At 36.2% G+C, this 18,459-nt stretch overlaps 1 protein-coding gene across 1 annotated transcript in view; it reads left to right on the forward strand.

Annotated features, from left to right (window-relative positions):
* MORC1 (MORC family CW-type zinc finger 1) overlaps positions 1–18,459 on the forward strand; it is a 292,206-nt gene that overhangs the window by 246,455 nt on the left and 27,292 nt on the right. Inside the window, exons 25-26 of the mRNA XM_006873316.1 lie at positions 8,997–9,084; positions 10,585–10,638. Of these exons, the coding sequence (XP_006873378.1) occupies positions 8,997–9,084; positions 10,585–10,638 (142 nt within the window). The remainder of the gene's footprint in view (positions 1–8,996; positions 9,085–10,584; positions 10,639–18,459) is intronic.

Below are 18,459 nucleotides of genomic sequence, written 5' to 3' on the forward strand. Positions count from 1 at the left end.
AGGTCTTTTGTTTCTCTGGTTACATTTATTCCAAGGTATTTCATCCTTTGGGTGGCTATTGTAAATGGGATTGCTTTTCTAATGTCCTTTTCAATGCTGTCATTTTTGGTATAGAGGAATCCAACTGATTTTTGTATGTTAATCTTATACCCTGCCACTTTGCTAAATCTTCCAAACAAGATATTCTTGAAGAAGATAATTGGCAAAGACGGAGCAGAAGTAGATAGGAAGAAAGAAAACAAGAAGTTGATAAAGTAACGGTGAAAGCTTCTACTTATACCCCAGGCTAGAGTCCTATTTGTGAAAGGAGACTGCGGAGACATAAACTCAGTGCTACAGACATATTGTGTGTCAGCACTCAAAGCCAGGAAGTTCCACCTGTGTCCTTTAGGAACTCACTCCTAACATCAGTTCTTCCCCAGGAGAAAGGACAAAATGGTCTCAGTTGTATGCAGGTGAGTCCATCTTGGACTTTGTATCAGAACCTATTTTTACTAATGATACTAAAAATCCAGAGCCAAGTCGTAGATGGAGAAATATAGATGGACTCTAGAACACCAAGTTCTGACCACTAACTCTGTTATACTGCCTGAGTTGGCGGTTCTACTCTAGTATAGGGATAGGGCAGAATCAGTCCAGACATCAATGTTATACAAATATCATGAGATCGAAGAAAACCGCTTGTTCACTGATCTGGGTTGTTGTTGTTGTTGTTGTTAGGCACTGACTCAGTCGGTACTGACTCATAGCAACCCTATGTACAACAGAATGAAACACTACCTAGGTTGGATGTCCCTAAAGAATGAGATTCTCCAACTAGTTCCTTACCCTTTGTCAGTATTTGTCCAGAAGTAATATGTAGCATCCTAGCTTTGAAATTGGATAGGCCTAAATTTGGATCCTGGTGTGTTACTTACTAGTTCTGTAATTCAGGCAAGTCACTAACAGTATACAATACATGTATGCATTTATCTTTATCTAACATACCTGAATAATACAAATATAGAACATGCTCAGTGGTAACCAAAAGGTTGGAAATAAATATCAGCTCAGAGGCATGACAGAAGAAAGGCCTAACAACTCAGCTCTAAGCTCAGGGTCATTAGCCATTGTTGTTAAATGCTGTCCAGTCGATTCCGACCCATAGGGACCCTCAGTAGGGTTTTCGAGGAGCAGCTGGTGAGCTTGAACCACCAACCTTGCAGTTCAAATGGCTTTGCAGTCTGATGCATTAACCCACAGGGCCACACCAGGACTCCTGCATATATTTGAATAAATGTGTGAAGATAATTAAAAATGTATGGCTATCACCACTAAGGCCTTGTTTCCAATGACTAGGATATTGCTACAAGTGAGTCAGACCTTCTTAATAATTGTTATCATTTTTTACTCTATTAAAATTTAAGCATTCTTCCAAGTGCTTTATATACATTATTATCTTACTCCCACAAATGTATGAGGTTGATATTGTTTTTATTTTCGTTTTGTGGTCCAGAAAGCTGAAACTTAGATAAACAAAGTAATATACTCAAAAGCCACATAGACAATTGCATAGCTACCAAGGACAGGAGTAGATTTAAATATGTTCTTACTCTCTCCTAGTGAGACCTGTCTGGGTGCTTTAATATAATATATTACTTGGCTAATTTTTGTTCTGCATTTAAATCAAACATTTCTATTCATTTCAATGAGTTACATGTGATCAAGAAAGAGATCATCTGATTGAGTGGCCTAAGACTTAAAAGTGCATCCATTTCTATAACTAGACATCAAAAAAGATTAAAATTTCCCACAAACCATCTTCCTAATAAATATGTAGCATCTTTAGTGTTTGAAGTCATCATACTATTATCAACTGAGCACTCTGAAATCTAAATGTGTTAATCCATACTAGCTCTTTTCTGTACCACCTTGAATTTTCTGTGATAATTGCTTTATAAAAAATATCCAGTGGACAAGGAGTTGCACAGAACATGAGGCTTTAACTGAAACAAAATGAGATCCCCATTTTACCAATTTTCTCTTTTGCTTTTAGCAACATGTAATGTGTTTTCACACATCTCACCAATGAAAACAAATTTCTTGTCTTTATTATGTATTATTATTTTTCTGCACTGCACTGTTATCTGTTCCATGTTATTCCTTGTGTTAACTGGACTATAATAGCTTCAAGGCATAAAAATTGTTACTTGCTGTGTACAATGTTAAGAGCACAATGTTCCTTACACTCAGAATTGCTCACCAAATTTTCTTGGACATTGCATGATAAAGATATTATTTAAAGATCTTTTAAATGTGTAGATTACTCCTTACAATGGGCTTACTTTAGATATTACATAATCCTTATCCTTTTTCACTTTACTGCAGTAGAGTTAGACACTTTTGTTTAATTAAAACTAACTGAATGAATTAATAAAAAGATACTAGTTCTTATTGTCAGTTTTCATCATCTGATTATGCTTAATATAGCATATTCCTGTCATAATTTTTTTTAAAATTTCAGTTTCATTAATTTAATCCCCAATACAATACACAGATGGGCCTTTCCATGCCATGTGTAATATATATTAGCCAATGTTCAAAGAAAACTGTTAATTAAATTGAGTTAATGTAAGAAGTACTGAGTAGTAATGCTGAATATTGTAGTATTTTCAAATAGTGGTGTGAGACTAAGTTGTGTTAACTCAGAAATAAATTAGTTATTTATTTAGATGGCCCATTTATTGGGATAGTAACAGATTTCAAGTCATTTTCAATATTAATAATAATAGATATTATGTACTTACTGTTAATCAGAAATATCCTAAGGACTTTTCCAGTTTTAATTCACTTAAGTCTTGCATCAACCCTATATATCTTGTTGTTCTAGATGCCATTAAGTTGGTTCCTACTCAGGCAACCCCACACACAACAGAAAAACTGCCCCATCCTCCAAATTGTTGTTATGTTTGAAATATGACAACTGTCTGTTGCTCTGTAGGATAAGCACTGAACTGTTAGCCAAAAGAATGGCAGTTCAAACCCACCAGTTGCTCCTCAGGAACACTATACAGGGTCACTATTACTCAGAACCAATTCAATATCACTTAACAACAATAAATAGATATTTTTATTATCCCCATATTACTGGTGAGAAAACTGAGGCACATAGTGATGAAATAACTTGTCTAACATTATATAACTAATTCCAAAGAGGGGTGATCCAACAGAATGTGAAAATCATTGAACAATATCATTAATATTATATGCAAGTAGATTTTTGCTGAAGATAATTAAAAAATGAATGCAATAGTGCATCAACCGGGAACTGGGAGAAATTCAAGCGGGATTCAGAAGAGGACATGGAACTAGGGATATCATTGCTGGCATCAGCTGGATCTTGCCCAAAAGCATAGAATGTCATAAAGAAGTTTACTTGTGCTTTATTGATTATGCAAAAGTTTTCAACTAAGTGGATCATGACAAACTATGGATAATGTTTCAAAGAATCCAGAACACTTAATTGTGGTCATAAGGAACCTGTATATAGATCCAGAGACAATCATTCAAACAGAACAAGGGGATAATGAATAGTTTAAAATCAGGAAAGATGTGCTCCAGGGTTGTATTCTTTCACCATACTTATTTAATCTGTATGTTGAGCAAATAATTCCAGAAACTAGATTATATGAAGAAAAAAAAAAGGAAGATTCATTAACAACCTGATTTATGCAGATGATACAATCTTGCTTGTGAGGAGGATTTAAAAAAACACTTACTGATGAAGATCAAAGATGACAGCCTTCAGTGTGGATTGCACTTCAGTGTAAAGGAAACAAAACTCCTATCCCCTGGAGCAATAAACAACATCATGATAAATGGGGAAAAGATTGAAGTTGTCTAAGACTTCATTTTGCTTGTGTCCACGATCAACATTCATGGAAGTAGCAGTCAAGAAATCAAACTACATATTGCATTTGGTAAATCTGTTGCACAATACCACTTAAAAGTGTTTAAGAGCAAAAATGTTAGTTTGAGGAGTATGGTATGCCTGACCCTAACCATGGCATTTTAAATATCGTCACATATGAAAATTGGACCATGAATAAGAAAGACTATACAAGAATTGAGAGGCATTTGAGTTATAGTGTTGAATAAGGTTATTAAAAGTACCATGACTCCACTGAATAGTTTTCATCTTGTCTAAATGGGTCTAGTGAAAAGAGATGGGGATAAGATTCTTATGATTCAATAGTGAGGAATTGTTATCTTGACTAATTGCAACCATCACAACTGTAAAGGTAAAGTTTTGTAACAAAAATAGGTGCATAGTTAATCTTACAGTTCAGAAACAGAGGATCTTAGAACCATCAAAGGAGAAGAGCACGAGCAGAATGTGGGACCCTATACAGAGACGCAGAGACATCAGAGATGGAGACAGAGATGGGGACATGGAGAGAGAGAATAGCTGAGGACTCTAGACTCATGGAAAGAGGGGGACTGAGTGCTGGTGGCCAGAAGGCAGGCTTGCAGAATGTGCCCTTTGGCTGTTTAAATTGTTATATATTCTTGACTGTTTTTGTGTACATCCCTCCATTCCCCCCCCCCCATCAAAAAAAAAATCAGAGGGAATAGATGCAAATACTGTTGAATGATGATGCATGGAGGAGATTATAATCATTGCAATGAAACGATGGTGTAAAACCGATGTTCTCCCATTTAAACTACCACTCAATTTACAATAAAAACTTTAAAAAGAAAAAAAAAAAAAAGTACCATGGACTGCTTGAAGATTAAACAAATCTGTATTGGAAGAAGTATAACCAGAATAGTCCTTAGAAGCCAGGATGGTGAGACTTTGTCTCTCATACTTTGCTCATATTATCAGAAGAGACCAGTGCTCAGAGAAGGATATCATGCTTGGTAAATGGTGGAGGGTCAGCAAAAATCGGAAGGGCCCTAACAAGATGGATTGAGACAGTTCAGTAGCTATGGGTGCAAGCTTAACAATTGTGAAGATAATGCAGGACTACACAGTGTTTCATTCTGTTATGCACAGCATAGTGCAGTAGCAATGGGTGCAAGCTTTACAATTGTGAGGATAATGCAGGACTACACAGTGTTTCGTTCTGTTATGCACAACATCACCATGAGTTGGAGTCGAGTTGAGGGCACCAAACAACAGCAATTCTCAGTGATAGAATTTGGGTGGATTCTGGTGGTCTGGCCACATAGTCCAGTTTCTGAACCACTTAGCTATAATACTTTTTATATCTAGTTTATTATTGTATATGTAAATGTCAAAACAAAGCAGACTGCATTTAATTCAAAAGTCCATATTCACTTGGTGTTGTCATAAATTAAAAAAATAGCAAATATAATTTTGAAAAAGACAAAAGCTTTTTGCAAATTGTGGGAAATTGCTCATACAATAAAAAGAGAAACAAAAATAAACTAATAGTTGAGGTCTCTCAGAAAACATGATCTGATTCCTGTTTTATCAGGGTCATGTCATCTACATTTCATCCTGGTCTTTCTCACTGAGTTGAAAAAGAGTGTTTCAGTTAACCTAAAGTAAGAAACATGCCCTTACCTTTAGCCACTACTAAGCTAAGTAACCTGGTAACTGTTTTAAAGAATAGCTAGATGCCCAGATACTTCTATGTAACCCCGTCTTTGTTTAGAATCAGTAGAATTATGTTATTTTAAGTAAGAGAGATTTTTCTCAGTGGAAAAGTACTCTGTAGAGAGAGAAATATAACTCCAAAATTAAAAGGAATATTTTGCCCTTAATTAGACCTTTGCAAAATTTATTGTTGTTGTTAAGAGCCATTGAGTTGGTTCTGACATAGTAACCTTGTACAGGTTTGCAAAACTAGGCCTTCATTTATAGAAACAGTACATATTTAGTTTCTAGTTAATTTAGTTTAACTCTATAAGCTTCTACTTCAAATTTTCAGACCTGGACATGGATTCTCTAGGAATTGAACTCAGATGTGCATGATAATCAAGGGCCTAGATGCAGAGAACAACTCTGTTGTCATGTTGTTGTGTGCTATCAAGCCAGTTCTAACTTATAATGAACCTGCATAGAATTGCTAAGGAGAGGCTGGTGGGTTTGAGCCAGTGACCTTGGGGTTAACAGTTTAGTGCTTTTCCTACAGTTGCCATCAAGCCAGCTTCTGATTTATGATAACCCCATGCAAACCAGAACAAAATACTGCTCAGTTCTGTACCATCCCATGATCAACTGTGAATTGAGCTATTGTGTTTCATGGGTTTTCATTGGTAGATTTTCGACAGTAGATCACTAAACTTTCTTCCTAATTTACCTTAGTCTAGAAGCCCTGTTTGCTTTAGCATCTCTATGCTAGAGAGCAAGTTTCAGTGTCTCTTCTAACATCCATTTTGACCAACAGAATGCGGACATCATCGGACAATCTCTTTGATATCTCACGCGAGTAAAGTTTTACTAAAGGTAATACAGAAACAGCTGCAAGCATACATTGACAGAGAACTTCCAGAGGTTCAAACTGGATTCAGAAGAGGCCATGGCATGAGGGATATCATTGCTGATGTCCGATGAATCTTGGCTAAAAACAGAGAATATCAGAAAGACGTTTACCTGTGCTTTATGGACTATGCAAAGGCTTTCAATTGTGTGCATCATGACAAGCTAAGGACAACATTGCAAAGTATGAGTATTCCTGAATGCTTAATTGTGCTCATGAGGAATCTGTACATAGAATAAGAGGCAGTTGTTCAAGCAGAACATGAGAACACTGAATGTTTTAAAATTAAGAAAGGTGTGTGACAGGGTTGTATTCTTTCACCATACTTATTCTACCTGTATGCTAAGCAAATAATCCGAGAAGCTAGGTTATATGAAGAAAAATGTATCATCAGGATTGGAGGAAGACTCTTTAATAACCTGTGATATGCAGATGATGCAACCTTGCTTGCTGAAAGTGAAGAGGACTTAAAATATTTACTGATGAAGATCAAAGAGCACAGCCTTCAGTACGGATTAATTCTCAGTATAAAGAAAACAAAAATCTTCACCACTGGACCAATAAACAACATTCTTATCAATGGAGAAATGATTGAAGTTGTCAAGGACTTCATTCTTCTTGGACCAACTATCAACACTCATGGAAGCAGAAGTCAAGAAATCAAATGACTTATTGCATTGGGAAAATCTGTTGCACAAGACCTTTTTAGAGTGTTGAAGAGCAAAGATGTCAGCTTGAGGACTAAGGTGCGCCTGACCCAAGCCATGGTATTTTCAATGACCTCATATGCATGCAAAAGCTGGACAGTGAATAAAGGAGACCGTAGAAGAATTGATGCATTTGAGTTATGGTGCTGGAGGAGAGTATTGAAAGTGCCATGGGCTGCCAAAACAATCAATAGATCTGTTTTGGAAGAAGTGCAGCCAGAGTGCTCCTTGGAGGCCAAGATGGCCAAACTTTGTCTTTCATATTTTGGACATATGTCAGGAGGGACCAGTCACTGGAGAAGGATATCATGTTTGGTAAAGTGGAGGGTCAGAGAAAAGGAAGAAGACCCCCAATGAGATGGATTGGCCAAGTGGCAGCATTGATGGACTCAAGCGTGGCAACAGTAGTGAGGTTGGCCCAGTATCGGGCAGTGTTTCGTTCTGCTTTGCATAAGGTCGCTATGAGTTGGTGCCAACTCAATGGCACATAACAACATTTCCATCTCCACTAGTAGTTGCTTGTGGTACACTGGCCAGGAATAGACCAGGATCTGCTGCATGGAGGGTGAGCATTCTATCACTGGACCACTCTACAAAGATGTTTAGGTTGTTTAATTTTTCAACTCATGAGAAGAGAAACAATGTTTAACAAGAATACAAATCTCGATTTTATTATCATGTGTGCAGTATTTCAGAGTAGATTATTGAGTGATTTCTGACTTATAACCTATTGCAACACAGGTGAATATGTGTCTACCATTTAAAGCACCAACTCTCAGAAGAGATTTGAACCCTGTGGTGAGGGAAGGAAAGTTTGTTTAGGGAGGAAACTGGAATGATTAATGAAAAAGATCTCTAATCCCTTCTACCCCATCAAACTTTCTTGGGGACTCCAGTTATATCTTTAAGTTCTTTGTCATGTGATTATCCTCTTCTCATCCACAGGGAGCATCTTTTCACTTTGCTCCCCAATCCTACTCATCTTCCTACGTCTTATCTGTCAGACAAATGGTTCTGAGTATGTGTGTGCATGTGTGTGTGGACATGGAGTATAGAAGGTATGTATATAGAGATAGCTACATATTTCTATAGCTCTCTATATGATATTTATACAATGCTGAAAATTTCTAACTATTTAATTTGAATTGCTTTGAAATTATGATAAGCACTGAACTGCTAACCATAAGGTCAGCAGTTCAAACCTGCCAGCCTAAGAAAAGTTAACATGCCCATAATTAGTCTCAGAATGTTTGCAATGAGTAAGTACTTTACAGAGGACTTTTACTGAAAAAAAAAAAAGAAAAAAAAGGCAAATAGGTATAAGACTGCTGGATTGCACCATTATGGATAGCTGGGTACTGTAAGTTCATGCTTGGTAATTTACTTGCTTGCTTTAAATTTTTAATTTTGAGATTACTGTAGATTCACATTAAATTTTAAGAATCAATGCAGAGAAATCTCACATATCCTTTATTCACTTTCTCCTAATTGTAACGTATTTTCAGAACTATAGAATAGTAGCACAATCCAGATCTCAATATTGATATAATCAAGGAATATAACAGTTCCTTCACTACCCATGTCCCTGCTATTACTCTTTTGTAGTCACAACTACGTTTCTCTCCAGTCTCTGCTTTTTGGAGAACACTTCAATGCTAACTGTAAAAGCAATGTATCTAAGAGATACAATTGTCCATCTTTGTCAAATGTTTAATACTTATGGGATGGCACTAATTCTAACAGGTGAGTGCTGTGTTGACCTGGTATACTCTCAGTTCTGATTTGTTTATGTTTCTAGGGAGTTTCTTCTGTATTTTTTTCCCGAGTATCAACTACCATCAGAATTAGACTACACATATGTGGAGGAACCTCTACCAAATTCTGAGGTAAGCTGAACTTTGTGGACTCAGAGAATGAGAGAATAAAATGAACTTAATCTTCAGTGAGGCAAACATGTTAAGTGTACCATTGAAAGGATCTAGAATGGCTTAAGTGAAAGAATATGAGTATCTTTATATCAATTAGATAACTCAGAAATGAACCTGTTTTTTATATCATTGTGAGCAAAAGTTAAATATGGTAGGTGGAGACTTTATGGACTGACAAAAATCAACTGCAAAGACCAAAAGAAATACAATATAGTACCTGACTTACCTCCCCCTACCAAAAATTGACTTTCTGTCCCTTAGAAACACTTTCTCAGGCATCATTTAGAAGCTCAGGTGAGGAGTAGGTGGGACAGTAACATTAGGTGCCCTGGTCACCCACTGAGGGAGGTGTGTAGGCCTGTGGCCAAGTTTCACTGCTCGTATCAGCAAAGAAGAGTCCAGTGCTACAAGAGGTGTTCTTCTTCATTACCAGCATGCTGAGTAGTGTCTAAGGAGGTGATGCAAAACTATGGAAAGACTACTAGTGCAAAGTGAATCCAATTATTAATCAGAGATGTCATGTGCATAAATCTGATCCTTGGTGAAATCCTCAATTTGTTAATCAATAATCATTGCTTGGTGCTATAGGATAAGCAATAGATGGCTAGGTCACTTTGAAACCACAAGGTTGATGGTTCGAACTCAACAGCTACTCCTTGGAAGCCCTATACAGGGTCTCTATGAGTCAGAACTTACTCAAAGGCACTTAACAACAGCAAAAATCTTTGTTAATAGTTAACTAGGACTGCTCTTGTCAGGATCACTAGTGAACTCAATGCTGACAGATTCAGTAGTCAGTTTCTGTCTTCCCTGACATCTCAGAAACTTTCAACCAGTTGACCACTTTACCCTTCTTGAAGCACTTTTGTTGCACTACTTTCATGGTACCATTCTTCTTCTCATTGTTTTGTTTTCCTCCTCTATCTCTTCCTAGTCACATAAGCTGGCAACTCCTTTGCCATTCGGCTTCTAAATTTTGGCTGGTCTGATAGTTCATTCTAGAACCATTTTATTCTCCTTAATAAAGGCTGTTTCTAGGTGACCTCCTCTACTCTGTGGTTTAAATACTACCCCATATCCCAGTGATGCCTCAAGTTTCTCTGGCATTGTTTCCCAGAAATTCAGACCTCAACTGCATTCTTGACATCCCTCTTGAATGTTTAATATTTTGCCTCTTAGTTTTTCTTTATCTTGATTTTTTTCATCCTTAGTTAAGCCATGCTGTATTTAGTTAAGCTGCCTTAATCCTTTTTGGAATGAAGAGATACATAATTTAGTTAATTCATTTAATTAGACTCAGTCTTAAAAGACCCACTGTACTATATTGGCCAGTTCTGGGCTATTGATTCTTTATATAAACTTGAATGCATATTATCTTTATATATACTTGAATGTTATAGCTATTTTGGACAGCTCTAAAAGTTAATAACCCTGTTATATTGTCATTTACAAAAACAGGTGGAGCAATGCCCAGAACAGACAAACACAAAGCTGAAAATGTGTTTCAACCAGGTAAGCTACATTTCAGTGTAGTCATTTATATTATAATTGAACCTGTGTTCCAAAGAAGAAATAATGCACATTATCAAATACTAGGTTTAGAAGGAAATCAAATTTGCATTGATTTAGAAAGTGTTATAAAGCAACATATCTTCACCAGCTGCTCCTCAGAAACTTTGTGTAGGGTCATCATGAGCCCGAATGGACTCAACAGCACTTAACAGGAACAACAATGTTTCTATAGCATAGCATATAAAACACCTGGAAAAAGGATGCTATTTTGGACAAGAAATATGCATTTTGAGTCTTTAAAAATTACACTTAACTGAATCTTTGGGATAATGAACTAATGCAGACATCATTTTTAGATTAAGCTATAAATTGTTTCAGGCAGTTTGATATATCTGAACTTTTTTTTTCATCTGTTCTCAACAGTTTTTTAAGTTTCTGAGTTTTATGTTATAAAAGTAATCATTAAAGTAATTAACTTTAATACAAGAAAGTAAAAGGAATGCAAATAAATTAGTTCCAAGATCACTACTGTTAGTATTTTATTACAACTTTCTTTCCATCTATCTATCTACATTATTTTTTTCCTTCTTTACAATCTTATATAGAGTACTTAGTTACATAAGATTTCCTGAAAAAGAAGTGCTCATAATGTTTTCAGTTCTACTGGAAAAGTATCTCAAAATATCATATGCATTCAGCATCCTTACCTCACACTCAAGGAACTGAGGCTCCAACATGTAAACTTGTCATAGTTATCAGAGGGAATTAATGTTGGAATCAGGATGTCACATGAGGTTTCTAGAGAAGCTATAACACTCTAGAATTTTTCAAGACATTAGGATCAACACAGAGATGTTAGATCCGTGTTTAATGCTGTATTTGTTTGTTTTCTCAAAACTTTGCCATCTGTCACTACCATATACATCAGCACCTTCTTTAAGAAGTTCATACCATCTACTGGAAAACTGTCAGATATCATACAAATCTATAATAAACAGTAAGTGAATGATGTCCCCTGGACTTAACACTCTTTTGTAAAAGTTTATTTTAATATAATATCTTCATTTTATAGTTGAAATCAAATGGTAAAGTAAATCCCCAAAAGACACATCACCAGGCAAACATGAAATGAAAACAAGAACTTCTTACAGAGGTGGTCTCACAATATTCAAATTTTAGGATGGTTGAATTTAACAACATTTGTTGACAAGTTTCCTCTGATGTTTTTGACTACTTGTCTATCAGTTGTGATTAGTAACTGGGAATGGGGGGAGGATTATACTTCTTAATTTTCCATCACATTAATTGAAAAATGAATTTGTTTCTAAATAGTATATAGTTGAAAAAGGAGTTATCAAACAATTTTAGCATGAAGATTCATCTGTTAACATTTCCTAACTGCAATGAAAGACAAGTTTATTTTCACATATTTTGATCCATTTCTAGAACTAATATTATTTTCATAGTTTAATGTAAAATTCTCATTATCCAAGAACCTTTAGAGCCATGCACTAGTTATAACCCTCACAACGGCAGATGTCACTCACTCCACTTCAGTAATGAGGAAATGGAGATTCAGAGAGGTTATATATCAGAGACATGCTTCAAGAAACTATCAGATAACAGGATCAAGACACAGAATTGTCCCACTCCAAAGCCCTTTCCACCACACCGTTTTTTTCCACATTGTTCTTATGTAGACTTCTATACCAGCCTGTTGGTACACAGGGTTATTATGAGTCAGAATGGACTCTCTGGAATTACTTGATAAGTAGTGTATGGGAAGATGCAGACAGTAAAATTTTTGTGTACGAGGTGTGTGTGGTATAGATGGGATCTCCTCTGGGTTTATTCATTATCCCACCAGGAATGATCCCAACTGGAAGTCTGTGGCAGTAAGGATTTTAGATCCCCTATTCATCTACTAGTTAGAGAAATTTAAATTTTTATATTATAAAGCATAAATTTGCTAAGAATTTGATTGTCATACATCTCTGTGCAGACTCATAACCTTTGAAAAACATTGTTTTCAACGTCTATACCATCTGTGAACAAGCCAGGTTAATTATATTATATAATAATACTCAGTCTTAGAGACCAGATGAATAAAACATTTATTTGAGGTGAAAATGTAAGCATAGATGTAAAATCCCTTTAATTTTCAATGTAAGTGGTCTTCAGAACTTTCTGAATGGTTGGCAACTTTAGGTAGATATTTGTAAAAACTATTATTATCTTTTCTTGAAATTCATTTAGAAGACAGATCTATGTCACTTGCTTTAAGCTTGTACTTTTAATAATAATAGCTCCATCAAAGCACATAGTAGGACTATAGGTAACCTGCAAATTTATTTGGTCACCTCACTTTACCCCAACTATAGCAGTGAATGTCATAACTACTATTATATAATAATACCAAGATGATTCACGAAAACATATTTTATTACTATCTTTTAATTCATCTCACAAGCCAATTGTTCTATCCACAGTTGTTCAAACCAGAATTGCCAGCCTTTTGGCCTTTGCACATGCTGTCCTTTATAATACTTTTATCCATGTTCCTAGTCTTTTGAAATCCTGTCCATCCTATTTAGAGCCTAGTCATTGCTTTCTTCTACACTAAGCCTTTTTTAGTGTTGCAGTGTAAAATTAATCTTGAGCTTTGTTCTGAAAAAAACGTGAACACTATGTTTAGCTGTTTTTGTTATTAGGTGCTGTTGAGTTGGTTCCAGTTTACAGTGGAATGAAACACTGTCCAGCCTTGTACTATCCTCACCATTGGTGTTATATTTGTTGTTGTCACTGTGGCAATCCATATCATTGGGGATCTTCCACTTTTTCTCTGTCTCTCCACTTTACCAAGCATGCTGGTACTGGTTCCTTCTTTCAACTTGTCTAAGCTCTGGTAGCGTAGTGGTTACGAATTAGGCTGTGAACCTCACTGTCAGCAGTTCGAAACTACCAGTGGTTCCACGGGAGAAAGATGAGGCTTTCTGCTCCCATAAAGATTTACAGCCTCAGAAACCCTGTGCAGGGTCACTATGGGTCAGAACCGACTCCACGGCACATCACAACAACAACAACAAACTACAAGAGGCGATGTCTTGCCATCCTTGTTTCTAAGGAACGTTCTAGCTGTCCTTCTTCGAAGACAGATTTGTTTTCTGGCAGTCTATGGGACTTTCAGTATTCTTTGCCAACACCAGAACTCAAATGTGTTGATTCTTGGTCTTCTGTGGTTTTCCTTATTTATTGTCCAGCTTTTGTATGCTATGAAGCAATTGAAAATGCTATGGTTTAGGTGGGGCACACTTTCTTTCTCATAGTGACACATTTGCTCTTTAACACTTTAAAGAGGTCTTTTGCAGCATTGTTTAATGCATTATGTCCTTTGATGTCTTGACTGCTGGTTTCATTCACATTGATTGTGGATCCAAGCAATGTGCATGAAGTCTTTGACAGCTTTAATCTTTTATCTGTTTATCATGATGTTATGTATTGGTCTGGTTGTGGAGATTTTTATTTTCTTTTTATTGGTGTGCAATCCATACTGAAGACTCTAGATTCTGATCTTCATGAGTACTTCAAGTCTTCTTCGCTTCCAGCAAGTATTCATCATCTGCACCATACACAGGTTGTTAATGAGACTTCCTCTTATTCCGATGCCCCATTCTTCTTCATATAATCTGGATCCTTCTTCATATAATCCAGATTCTCAGGTATTTGTTCAGCATACAAATTGAGTACATATGGTGAAAGGATACAACACTGGCAAATACCTTTCCTAGATATAAACCCAAACCATCAAGAATTTTATGCATATTGTTCTATTCTAAAGACTGATTCTTGGTCTATGTACAGGTTCCTCATGAGCACAATTAAGCATTCTAGAATATCCAGATTATTATCCATAGTTTGTTATAATCCACAGAGTCAATATCTTTTTTGTATTCAGTAAAGCACAAGTAAGCATCTTTCTGGTATTCTCTGCTTTCACTTAATATTTATCTGACTTAAGCAATAATATCCATAGCTCCACATCCTTTTCTGAATCTGGCTTGAATTTCTGGTAGCTGTCAATGTACTGCTATAACCTATTTTGAATTATTTTAAGTAGCATTCTCTTGCATGTGATATTAATGATACTGTTGGGGTGATTTCCACATTCTGTTGGGTTACTTTTCTTTTGGAATGGGCACAAACCTAGATTTCTTCTAATCTGTTGACCAGGGGTCTGTCTTCTAAATGTCTTAGCATAGATAAGCAAACACCTTCAGTACTGCATAAGCTTGTTGAAACATCTCAATTTGTATTCCTTCAATTCATGGAACCTTGTTTTTTTATGTTTTTGTTTTGTTTTGCCAATGCCTTCAGTGACGCTTGGGCTTCTTCCTTCAATACTATTGGTTATTGAAATAATTGAACATTGACCAATTCTTTTTGATACAGTGACTCTGTTTCTTCCTTTCATCTTCTTTTGATGTTTCCTGCATCACTCAATGTTTTTCCCATTGTTATTTTTGTTAAGTGCTGTTGAATCAGTTACAACTCATTATAACCCTGTATATAGGAGTAGATGATGGGTTTCAACTGCCAACCTTGTGTTTCGAAGTCCAGTGTTGATCCTATGGCACCACAATAGATACCCATAGAATGCTGCATTATTACAACCTAAGGCTTGAATTTTTTTCTTCAGTTCTTTCATCTTGGGAAATGCTGAGTGTGTTCTTCCCTTTTGATTTTCTAATTCCAGGTCTTTGCACATTTCACTGTACTACTTGACTTTATCTTTACAAGCTGTCCTTTGAAATTTTCTATTTCGCTCTTTTACTTCATCATTTCTTACAGTGGGTTTAGATTCTGTTTGTTCAAGAGAGGGTTTAAGAGACTCTTATGACCTCCATTTTGTTTTGTTCTTTCTTCTAATGATCTTTTGCTTTCTTCATGTGTGGTATTTGTACTGTCATTCCACAACTCCTCTGGTCTTCGGTCTTTAATGTCTTATACATCAAATCTGTTTTTGAGATGGTCTCTAAAATCAGGTGGGATATACATGTTTTGGTCTTTTAGACTTGTTTTAATTTTCTTCAGCTTCAGCCTGAACTTACATATGAACAATTCATTGTATGTTCCCCAGTTGGCCCCTGGCTTTGTTTTAGCTGAAGATATTGACCTTCTTCATGGTGTCTTTCCACAAATGTAGTCAGTTTGATTCCTGTGTATTCCACCCAATGAAGTCCATTTTATTTTATGATTTGTCAAAAAAAGTATTTGCAATGATTAAGTCCTTGGTCCTTTCCATTTCTACCATGAGATCATTGTTTCTATCACCAAGGTCATATTTTCCATGACCTTGGAAAATCTGCTGATCCTTCCTCTTTGTTTCCAAATGTCACATGCCAATCATTAATCATCAGTGCATCTTATTGTATGCTTCATTAATTTCATACTGACGAAGTGGATAAAATTCTTCAAATTCAACATCATTTGCTATAGTTGTTGGTGTGTAAATTTGAATAATAGTGGTATTAACTCATCTTCCCTGACAGCCTATGGATATTATTCTATCATATACAGTATTGTACTTCAGTACAGTACTTTAAATGCTCATTATGCCGATGAATGTGATGCCATTCCTTTTCAGTTTTTCATTCCCAGAATAGTAAACCATGTGATTGTCTAATATAAAATTGAGTACCTATCTATTTCAGTTCATGTATGCCTAGAATATTGATCTATGCATTCCATTTCATTTTTGATGACTTCACATTTTCCAAAATTCATATTTCATGTATTCCATGTTCCAATTATTTATTTATTTTTAATGTTTTATTGTGAATTATGTGATAGTTTACATGGGAGAACATTAGTTTTACATTCATTCTATCGTATATTGTCTCATTGCCATGGTTACAATCCCCTCCATGCAATCCTTCCCCTGTGCCCCCCAGGTCTTCAGCACACAGTCGCTCTCCCTCTCTGGATCTAAAGTCTCCAGCTGCTCCATTGCTCCACGTCATCATCTCTGGCTCCATTTCAGGCATCACTGCTTCTCTGGGTAGGGTTCCACTCTCTGCTCTTCTCCCTTGATGGTCCTAGGGACCTCCGCTCCTAGACTGAAAAGTTAATCACTCCCCTCCTTGCTATAAAACGTCTACCTTTACATTTCCAACCCTCACAATCAGTCCTGATAATAATTTTTCACTGTTGTATCACAAGAGACCCGTCTGCATTTCATTGCATCAGCCCCACCTAGTCAGATTGAATACTACTCACTGGAGATTCTACCTTCCTCCAGGCCCTCTGGATCTAGGTTCCCTCTTGAAAGCTTGTAAGCCAGTCACTTCTTGCCTTTGTAGCCTCCCATCCCCCATTTTGGGTAGCCAATGTCCAAGTTGCCCATCCCTGTCTACTCTGTGTGTGGAGGGTGTAGGAATGATTCTTGCTGTTAGGACTTGTTCCCTCTTTTGAGTTACTGCTTCCATAGGTGTAAGTCACCATGTTCCAATTATTAATAAAAGTTTTCAGCTATTTTCATTTTGAGTTTTACCCCATTAGCTTTGTTCCAGCCATGTCTATTCTACTTTGATGAGTCAGCTTTTCCTCATCCATACTGTAAGTGCCTTCCAACTCGAGGGCCTCATCTGCTGACACTACATGAGATAATGTACTACTATTATTCATAAGGTTATCAATGGTTAACTTTTCAATAGTATCTACTGTATCTTCTTCCTATTCTGTCTTAATTTTGCAACTCTCATGATTCGTGTCTACTATGGGTGCCCCTGCTGGTATTTAAAATACTGGTGGCATAGTTCTTAGTGTCAGAGTAACACACAAGCCATCACAGTATGACAAACTGACAGACAGGTCAAGGAAAACTGTGTTTCAGCATTTTTATAATTTTCTGCTTTATTTGATTTATTTATTTCATTTTTTATATTTTATTTTTTCTTTATATTATAAAATCTTTGAGGTTAGGAATACTCTATTAATCTTTGTGTCTAGTTGTCGAGGTCCTATGTCAGGGTCCAGCCTCGACAAGGAACTGTGGGTGTCACAAAGAAGGGAGATCTGGTGGCAGAAAGGGATAGAGAAAGAGAGAGACAAAATATATACAAAAAAGACAGACACATAGATATGATGCAAGCTGGCGGGTAGACAGATCTGCAAACATATTGCCTAGCATTGCACACAGAACTCACTCTACCTCAGTCTTTTATTCTCTTTTTTTAGGGAGGGATTTGTTACAAAAGAAGGATGTAATTCACAAAGGGAGGATGTAATTCACAAAGGGAGGATGTAATTCTTTAGATAAGACAGGATACAGAACTGATATGTGATTAATCATTCAAAACAGGACATAATGATTCATAGAAACAACTTTTAAAATATTTTCATAGTTTTTCTTTACAATCTAACATTTTTATTTTTACAGAAAAAAGGTTCAATCAAGCTGTTATATATTAACTTTTAGGCTTAAATGATCTAGAGCAGCGACGTGCAGTTTCTTAAGATACTTAATATAAAGCAAGGTTCCTGAAAGGAGCCAAGCTGTCTCTATACACTTTGCAAACTTTTGTTTGTGAACAAGATCTCAGGCACCGGGCTTCATTTATCTATATCTAAAATGCTACATTGTTCTTAATTATCATATTCCTATATACTTTCAGGAGGAAGGAGAGCATCTGGGTTAAACTGATTATATTCAGAGGCGGTTTAATGAGGCTGCCACTATTATCCTCTAATCCAACATTCCCAGAATTTACCATTCCACTTTATTTACAAACCTTGTGTAGTTTTTCTCTAAAAACCTTTTCT

Source organism: Chrysochloris asiatica, unplaced genomic scaffold (assembly GCF_000296735.1).
Source record: "Chrysochloris asiatica unplaced genomic scaffold, ChrAsi1.0 scaffold00236, whole genome shotgun sequence".
NCBI lineage: Eukaryota > Metazoa > Chordata > Mammalia > Afrosoricida > Chrysochloridae > Chrysochloris > Chrysochloris asiatica.